Genomic DNA, 10,032 nt, shown 5'->3' with positions numbered 1-10,032 from the left:
GTCTATTTCACCCCTACCACTACCACATAATAACATACATAAATCACATGATCATCAAGCAATATGTGAACAATGATAATTATCACACAGACAACCATCATACTATGCAATAAATAAAGGGTCGGTTTTGGTGCCTTCGACCCGTAACATTCACAAAGGGAGACTCACTTCAACTATGAATGTTAAATCGTACTCCGCAGATAACTCGGGACTCCTCTCCCTATAGCACAACAAACTTCCTAATTAGTCATTGGATCTAAACTTGACCCCAAGGTCCAAACCCTGATTCATATCATAAGGCAAAGGTTCCCTAATCTTAACCCTATTGGGCCTCTTCTTCCCAAGGCCCAACTTTCAAAATAAAATGTCTAAGTCCAACCAACTAAGCTTTAAGGCCCAATACCATAAATCCTAGGCCTAAACCCATAGGCCTTAGTCCACAGGTGGGCTTGAGGCCCAACAATTCCAGGCCCAATATCCTATAGCCCAAAAACCACTTTTGATCCATTGTATGCATACACGCGGCGTACTCAGCATGTACTCTCGATGTACGCTAGCCTTAACTAGATACGGGAGGTTGTCCCAGTACATGCAGCGTATTGGACAGCGATCCTAAGAACTTTCTTGTGACTTAATCCATTAAGTCTTAACCAAAAGGCTTCTAGTCCAGCAGTATTAGGTGTTTTCCTCCCTTCTTGAGGTTGAGGGTTCAAGTCTTGTCGAAGACATAGGTGGATTTGGAAGTAGTTTAGAATTATATTGTATTTTCCGTTCAAAAAAAATCCATTAAGTCCTAACGTCCAAAACATAGATCCAGGCCCCTAAAAACGTCCTAAACCATAAAGTTATAAACTTTATTCTTTTGCATGCATGGATGGGGATTAAGACACAAATTAAGTCCATAAGCTCACTTAGTTGCTATGTAGCACTTTCATGGTTGAGGCTAAACCATAAAGATCCGATTTTTATGGCTCCAAACACCTCCAAGAGCCTAAAAGGATAGCTCATATGGACTGAAACTTTTAAAAATCAAGGAACCTCAACTATGGGACCAAAATATAACATAAAACACCCAAAAACTAGATCTAAGCATGTAATGGTCAAGGTTTAAGCTTTATACCTAAAATAGGTCAGAAATGATGCCAAACTTCTGGATCTACAAACCTTCTTCACGTCCTTGCTTCTTCTCCAAACTCTTTCTTCAACACCACCAAATAACACCAAAAATGCACAAGGTAAGCTCAAAATACATGCAAGAGGTCTAGGGTTTGGTTCTAACACTCTAAGGGTGATGGAGACTGAGAGAATGAGGGTTAGGAGGGACATAAGGTCTTTAAATAGAGTGCAAACCCTAAAATTTAGGGTTTGCTTCTGCCCAAACTACACCCAGTGTATGCATGGGTACACCCAGGGTATGCAGGTACTTCCCCCGATTCGTGCCTCACTTGTGTACGTCACGCGTACACTATGTACGCCCAACATACGACCCTTTCCCATATATTAATAATTTTTTTTGAATAAGCAGCAAAAGAAGATACTTGACAACTCGGGCATTACAATTTTCCCTCAGATTTAGAGGTTGTTTGAGATTGTTTTTAAAATGACTTTTAGATTTTTAGCTTTTCCAAAAGTCAAAAAAATTCAGAAAGATGTTTGAGAAATAGAAAATGCTTTTTCAAAATAAATTTTTACCGAAAAGAAAAATAGGGCTTTTCAAAAGTCGGAAAATTGTTTTTTTGTGACTTTTAGTCTTTTAAAAGGTAAATTACATTCAAAAATCCAGAAATACAACTCAAACACTTTTTAAAAACAACCTTTAATTTTTGACTCCTCAAAAGCTAAAGTTAAAAAGAACTTTTGAACTTAAAACGTAATCACAAATATCCCCTGGGACGTGTTTGACACACAACTTTTGGGAACTTTTAACAAAAAAGCTAAAAGAAAAAAAAAAGTTCCGTTGGATAGTAGGAACTTCTAGCTTTTAACTTAAACAAAAAGTTTCAAATTCAAAAGCATTCATGCATCATTTAACAAAAAACACCCCTCTTATACCTTTACAAATTAACTCAATTATCGTTTTTTTAGATCATATTTCTATTTTATATTTTACAAAATGTCTTTTTATTAGTTTTACATATACATCATAACAAACGTATAACGCATATTTGAGTATGACATATAGAAGGGATATAAATCATTACAAAGGGATCCACCATGTTAACGTTATCACATTTGTAATATATACTTTTTGACTCATTTTTGGGGTTTGAAGAATCAAAAACTTTTCGCATATATACTTTCCTCAAAGCCTCAACATGCATTTAACAAACGTAGAAATTTTGTTGTTTATCGTACTCACTTATATTATGTAGTCTTGCTAGACAATATATAAATATATGGTTTGGTGGTATTTGACAAAGTTAAATAAAATAGAGCTACGTTTTTTTAATTAATTAAACACATTAGACCCCTTGGGTTTAATTCGATATGAGATCAAATGCATGAGGGCTGAAAAGCATTATGGTTGTTTTAAGATGTCGATTGATATTAACGCGACGTTAAACTATTTAAAGTATTTGAGAAGTATAACAGAAAAAGTGTACAATCAGAAGAAAGCAAAACAAAACATTCAATTCATGAAGTATTACAAGAAGAAATATAAACAAATTAACTCAGATGAGAACAGGGTCAAATCACAGCTAAACAAAACTTTCAACTCATAAAATATCACAAGAAATATGAACAATTAACTCATAACATAGTCAAATCTTAACTTATGTTTGAATGTAAAATAAAATGCTCAATTCAAAAATACAATAGTAGGAAGCATAAAATAGTGAAATAATCACAAAAATACCATTCAAAAATACTATTTATCTAACTAGCTTTTTACACATTTTTCAAAATGACAGCATTGTCCGAAGAAAAATCTACTAAAAAGTTCTTATATTTAAGCCTCGTAGTCGATTTAATAATTATCTTTTTTTAGTCAATTAAGCCCAAAAAACCGGAAAATATATTTATTTTAACCCTTTTACCCGGTCAACAAATCATCGAACTTTTAAAATTTTCACTTTTCGTTGAAATTTTAAATTTTATTACAAATTTTGTCAAAAATTTACACTTTTGGCCCTAAATTTAAACTTTATTACAAATTTGATCGAAAACTTACATTTTTGACCTAAATTTCAAAATTTTATTACAAATTCATTCTAAATTTAGTCTTTCTACATCTTTTTTTTTCAAAATCTTGTTTTGAATATGTTTTTTAGCTTTATAAAATCATATTTATATAAACATTTATTTTATAATAAATGCATTTTTATACAAACATGTCGTTATAAAAAAATGTTTACAAACACATATTTTATAATAAATGTATTTGTATAAAAAAATGTTTGTATATATTTTTTTTTATAAAAACATGTTTGTATACAAATGCCTTTATTATAAAATAGGTGTTTGTATAAATATGATTTTATAAAGCAAAAAAAACATATTCAAAACAAAATTTTGAAAAAAAAAAAAGATGTAAAAGAACTAAATGTATGATGAATTTTTAATAAAATTTTGAAATCTAGGCCAAAAGTATAAAATTTGGACCAAATTTGTAATAAAACTTAAAATCTGGACAAAAAATATAATTTTTGAAAGGGTCAAAATGAATATATTTTCCGATTTTTAGGACTCGACTAAATTGACTAAAAAAGGTCAAAATAAATACATTTTTCGGTTTTTTTTGGACTTAATTGACTAAAAGAAAAAGATAAAGACTAAATCGGTTATGAAGCCTAAACATAAAAATATTTCAACATAAGAATATTTCAATAAATTTTCTTTGTCTGAAATTTCAAATTTCAGACATGAATTTCATATTTTCAAGTAAATTTTTCTTTAAAGAGACATTTATGATTGTAGGACTTGTGAATCTTTGTTGTGAACATAAAATTAAGATAAGGTTACATGCCAATTTGATTAGGTGGCACCCAATATGAACCGTTATATATAAACTAAAAACCAAAGTCGTTTTGGTTTTTCAACTTTAGTCCTATTTCTTCTATGTTTCTATTGTTATAAACTCTTTATTTTATGAATTGAGATTCCACATTTGGGTAAGTTATCTAGAGAAGAATAACTATGCACTTCATGTGGCTCAAGCTCTCAAATGTACGTGTGCGTACAAAGAAATCAACCATTTTGTAATTTTTACTATGATATTTCAGCTAGACTTTTAGTTTTTTGGACTGATAACAACCAATATGTATTTGGTTGCGTACGTTTTCTAAATACGAAGGGATTGTGGATATTTTGATTGGTTTGATGAATGGCTACCTAAGATTTGATATAAAGATATATTTCTTTTAAATGCACAAGGAACCGGATGCGATAACTATGAGCATCCATAATGTAAGTAATATAAGAGTTTAATAAGATGATGATTGAGATTGAATAAAAGTTGAATGGAGTGTGGGTGATGACATGTAGGAGAATTGAATGGAGGAGTTGAATGATTTAATCGAAAGAATAAAGTGATGATTAGGATTGAATCGGTGTTTAATAGATTGTGGGATGTGTTGTATAGATGTTTAATAGATGATGTGACAATCCATTGAACTTTATAGAATTCAATGGCTTGTGGATTCCCTAAGTAGCATCCTAGTGAACCGGGTGTTCAAATCAATTTAAGCAAACAATTATAGTCTGGTGTCTCTCATTATGGTTCTTATATTTGTGTGTGGCTTCATCATTTTTAATGTTTTGGTTATTTTGATGTTGTTTAAGACTAATCATGTATAAGTATAACGCTAACTAGTTGTATTCATTGGAATTATTGACATTGTGTATACTAGTTTTTACAAAATTCACAAGAATGGACAAAAAAAAATTGCTGATGGCTCAACTCAACCCGTCCAATTTGTTTTGACCCGCCTTTTTTTCTTATTTTGACCCGGTCACACCTAGAGTTTTGGTATTTGACATTCGAACGGAAAAGATTACACCAGAAACAAAACTATAGCAAAAAAGATGGACGAAATGGACCCAATGTCAATACTATCCATGCAAAAAATTATGCTGCACCCTTTTTCACAATCTTGTTTTTATTGGGTATATTTTAAAAAGCTGGAATCTTCTTGGTCAAAAGTTTTCATCCCGAGATCCCCACATAAAATTTCCTTCTTTCATGCAACCCATGATAGTAACTATACAAGGAATTCTAGAACCCGGGTTTTGTTATTACTAACATGATTATGTGCGTACCATAACATGGTTTATCTATTTTTCTACATTTATGTGATTTGCTACATGATTTTAATTATTATATTTTGTGAATGCAGTATGTCGTATTATTTTATAGAAGAGATATGAAAACTGTCATCCTAATATATAGAAATATGCTAACTTATGTAATGTCGTAACCAAGGTGAACACAAAGCATGTGAACATGGAATATATATTGCAATCATATAGAAGCATAAAGAGGAGCAAAAAATATTCCATAAATCCCAAGTGTTGACTAAGTTCTATCAAGGTTGTACTGTGTTTTTTTTTTCTTCTTTTTTGTAATGGGGCATATGCAATGAAGATTCGAAAGATGGAGACTCAATCCGTATACATTATAGTGCGAAAATCGGTCTTAAAGAATCAATTTTTATTTATTTATTTATTTTTATTTTTATTTTTTATTTTTTTTTTGTTGTTTAGTAGTAGTAGGTTATCTCAATGTTATAAATACCTTGCACATTCTACCATTTCTTCCTCACAAGTCCTCTCAATTTTTCTTCTAAAAAGTCTTGATAAATTTATTGACATCAAAGTTGAGATAACAATGGATTCAGAGACCCAAAGGTAGTAACCATATATAAAATACAAAATATAAAATATACTCACATTGTCATAGAAAAACTAACACACAAGTTCTTGAAAATACTACATTTTGATCTTATTATTAACATGTTTTTCTTGTTTACTAGGAACAAATGTGCAGCATGCTATAGGCAGTTTAACAAAAAGGAGCACTTGGTGGAACACATGAGGATTTCATATCACTCGGTTCATGAACCCATGTGTGGAATTTGTGGGAAACGTTGTCGCTCATTTGAATCTCTCCGTGATCATCTTATAGGTATTACATTACTATTATTATATATTTTAACTACTATACTCTATACATTTATGGATATTTAGTTATTTACTTATATTAATTACTTCTTTAATTCTCAGGACCATTGCCAAAGGTTGAATGTGAAAGGGTGTTTAGAGACCATGGATGTACCATTTGCTTAACCGTCCTTAATAGCCCAAATTCTCTAAGGGTTCACCAAGATAGATGTCAACTATCACGTGGAAATAACGTAACAATCATATCCTTAAAGTTACAAAAAATCATTTTTTGATGTATATATATGTATAATTATAATTAATCATATATGTTCCAGGGTGTACTACATAGATTTGCTAACATGGGAATTCAAGATGACTTGAGAATCGATAGTGGGAAAACAAGGGCAGTTGCACTTGCTTGCAAAATGGTTGGTGGTGGAAGTGATGGTTCTTTAGATCTTTGTGCAAGAGTTTGTATCATCGATGAATATGAGAACATACTCTTTCATTCATATGTTAAGCCACAACTTCCCGTTACAAACTATAGGTGCTATATATTTTGCCATAGTTTTAATTTTTTTAAGGGTCTATAGACATATAATCATATAAATATATAAAGTTACTCTTTGCCATCTTTTCCTACGTATGTATATATAATCTTATTTAATTAAAAAAATTCATAGGTACGAGACAACAGGCGTTCGACCAGAGTACCTTAGGGATGCAATGCCACTAAGACATGTACAAAGAAAAATTCAAGATTTTTTGTGTAATGGGGAACCAATATGGAAGATTCGCTCGAGAGGTGGAAAGGCGAGGATTCTTGTAGGACATGGTTTAGAACATGACATGAAATGTTTGGAACTTGAGTATCCTTTAGTAAAGATAAGGCATGTATCTTTAAGGAATTTATTATTACTATCATCTACTTTAATAACTTATGAACTAAGAGTAATATGCACTTGTTATTTGATAGGGATACAGCAAAATATCCACCACTAATGAAGACAAGCAAGCTCAGCAACTCACTCAAGTATCTAACAAAATCTTACCTAGGGTAATAGATATTCATATATTGCCTTTATTTTTAAAAGTTTGACATGTACATGTGAATTTGTGATATGTTACATATTGTTAGTGATGAAATTTCTTATTTTATAGGTATGATATTCAAAATGGGATACAAGATCCTTATGATGATTGTGTTGCAACGATGAGACTTTATAGAAGAATGAGATCACAAGCTCATAGAATGGAGGATTATCCTCTGGCTACAGATTCCCAAAACAGTAATAACTTTGCTTCATGGAGGCAGGGTGAACTTGAGAGGATGAGTCCTAATGAATTGTTGGCAATCTCAAGGTCTGATTACTATTGTTGGTGCTTAGATAGCAAAGATGTGGCTTAAAATGAAGGGAAGAACAAGGAAAATATTGTAGTGGGTGAAAAAATAGCTAAACTTATTTGAAACTAATAAAATATAAATGGAATAAACATGGATACACATATATGTTTGGTTGGTGAAAAGATCTTCATTAAAAAGGTTACATCTTTGTCAATTTAGAAGTAGTAAGAAGGTAGTTGTATTGCTATGTAAGTTGAGTGAAAATAAACGACATCTTCGTTTTGCTGAAGTATATATTATGGAGAATGTTAAGTACACACTATGTATACTTTGAATCCTTATTCAATGTTATGTATACCAATAGCATATATTTTGGCCTAAGAATTTTATTTTACACTACCTTGGACTTCAATTTGAAGCTAATTTGATCATCATTAACTAAACAGATTAGCATCTTTCCTTATCACAAACATTGGTTCACCAGTAGTCTTCTAAAATAATGTTTAAATCCAAGTGATCACCACTATACACATTAAAATTTCAAGTAATAATACATATATGTACCAAGTACAACACATACATGAACAACTTCTTATAACGGAGAATCACATATCCAATATTAGACCATCCGTTCTACATACCACATATGTGGTGGATGCCACATCAACACCACATTCTCTACCACTAACTATGGGATACTTACCATTAAACACACAACTCCACCTCTTTTTTTTATTTAAATTTAATTCAAAAATACATTGAAATCATTTTTGTAATACTAGTTTTTTCATTAAATTAAAATACCAAATTACATTAAATAAAAACTATATTAATTGAAATTTAAAAAAAAATAACAATAAAAATAAAAATTACATTAGTTAAATTAAAAAAAAATTAAAAAAATATTAAAAAAAACTAAAAATTTCAACCATAAATAAAATAAACTACCTCCTACGCATACGTCGGGCTCGGACCGACTCTTTCATCGCTTGGAAAAGTTCCAAGTCTTCGCCCTCAAGGTTGTCCGCTTTCATTTTCAAGATTTCCATATCGGTTTTTGTTTGGAGTGTCTCTTGTGCCTCTTGAAATGATGATTATGCTTCGATCACTTTTTGTTCCATCCGAGTCATCACCTCGGCCTTCGTTTCTTGAAGTTGCACATATCGATCAAATTTATTGCCAAACATATCCATAACACTAGAATTCGAAGATGTTGACGCTGCTTTTTTTGCTTTATTTATTCCAACGGGCCGGCGAAGAGGTTGGTCGTTTTCGAGATCTATCGAATCGTCGTTGATGTCGATGTGTGTTCAGCCGTCTGATTGTTGAGAAGTTTCATCGGGGTTTCTCGAACGCGTTGAACCGGAAGATTGGGAAGTTCCTTCCGTTTGCTCTTTCCATTTTGGGGCGTCTTTCAATTTTAGCCACGGTTTCATATACGGAAAAGCTTTGCGTGTTGGCGTTGTTTTTTCAAATTGGTCCATGGCCGCCTTGAAAACATCAAAATAGTTCGACCCGCTTTTGCGTATGTTTAGGAGGTTGTTGTAGATTCCTCCAAACTCGGTGCATTTTAGTCGAATATCTCGCCATTTCGACGTAATTTGATCGGCATTTCGAGTTTCACTTTCCATTAACTCTTAAAAATGGCTCGGACTTTTTCCCAAAAACTTCCGTAAGGCTGACTATCTCCTACAATTGGATCTTCGGAAGCCGCCACCTATGCCTCCGCTAACTTTTCTTCTTCTTCTTTTGTCCATGGGACCCTTTCTTGGGTGGTAGTGGGTCGGGAGGGTTTTTTTCTTTTTTTCTTTTTTTCTTTTTTGGTTGAGGTGGTGGTGAAGGTTGCGTTTCCGCAACAAAATCCAATGAAAGTGGTGGTTGTGAGCTTGGTGGTTATGAAATTGGTGGTTGTTGTAGTTGTTAGAATTGTTGAAATTGTCGGTATTTTTGTTACATTTGTTATTGTTGGAAAGCTGGAAAAGGTTGATATTGTTGTTGGAAAAGTGGTGTTTGTTGGATAGGGGAACCACTTTGAAGTAGATTGATAAAACCGCGTTGAGGTGACTTCATAGTCGGGAATTGGCGAGGTGTTGTATCTAACGCAAAAGCGTTATCGGGTTTGCGATTTCTGTAGTTTGGAGGGGTGTTTTGGTTGGGATCCATGGTTTTTGGTTGTGAAGATGTAGTATGTAAATTATGTATAGATAGGGCTGTTAATCGGGTTAACCCGATCGGATTTCCGGTTAAACGGGTCGGGTTAGTCGGGTTTTTCTAGAAAAACTATTCACCCGAAACCCGACCCTAATAAGGTACGGGTTAGTCGGGTTCGGGTTAATCGGGTTTCGGGTTTGTAGGGTCGGGTTAATCGGGTTAGTCGGGTTGAAGTTGAAATGTAAGATAAATTTATGTTGTGTCATTTTAATACATAATTCACATGTATAGAGACTTAAAATGTAAAGTTGGTATTGGATATGAATTTTTGGAGTTTCTTTTACCATATTAGTAATGTAAACAGTAGATAAAATTCGTAAAATTGTTATAACACAACCGTACTGCATTAAGAAGAGAGGAAAGTTATGCCATTT

The 10,032-nt window shown here is 32.5% G+C and overlaps 1 protein-coding gene across 1 annotated transcript; it reads left to right on the top strand.

Moving 5' to 3' along the window:
* The first annotated feature begins 5,777 nt into the window (after positions 1-5,777).
* Positions 5,778-7,786, top strand: LOC145100817 (RNA exonuclease 4-like). Its single transcript, XM_079037947.1, has 7 exons — positions 5,778-5,847; positions 5,973-6,124; positions 6,223-6,353; positions 6,438-6,649; positions 6,786-6,992; positions 7,079-7,159; positions 7,264-7,786. The coding sequence occupies exons 1-7, from the start codon at positions 5,828-5,830 to the stop codon at positions 7,508-7,510; spliced, it is 1,050 nt and encodes a 349-aa protein (XP_078894073.1). The 5' UTR covers positions 5,778-5,827; the 3' UTR covers positions 7,511-7,786.
* Positions 7,787-10,032: the final 2,246 nt, after the last annotated feature.

The sequence above is a fragment of the Lactuca serriola genome, chromosome 4 (genome assembly GCF_051521515.1).
Source record: "Lactuca serriola cultivar US96UC23 chromosome 4, Lser_US96UC23_V15, whole genome shotgun sequence".
Classification (NCBI taxonomy): domain Eukaryota; kingdom Viridiplantae; phylum Streptophyta; class Magnoliopsida; order Asterales; family Asteraceae; genus Lactuca; species Lactuca serriola.
The sequence above is the reverse complement of the archived record's forward strand: the minus strand, read 5'-3'. Positions and strand labels throughout refer to the sequence as shown.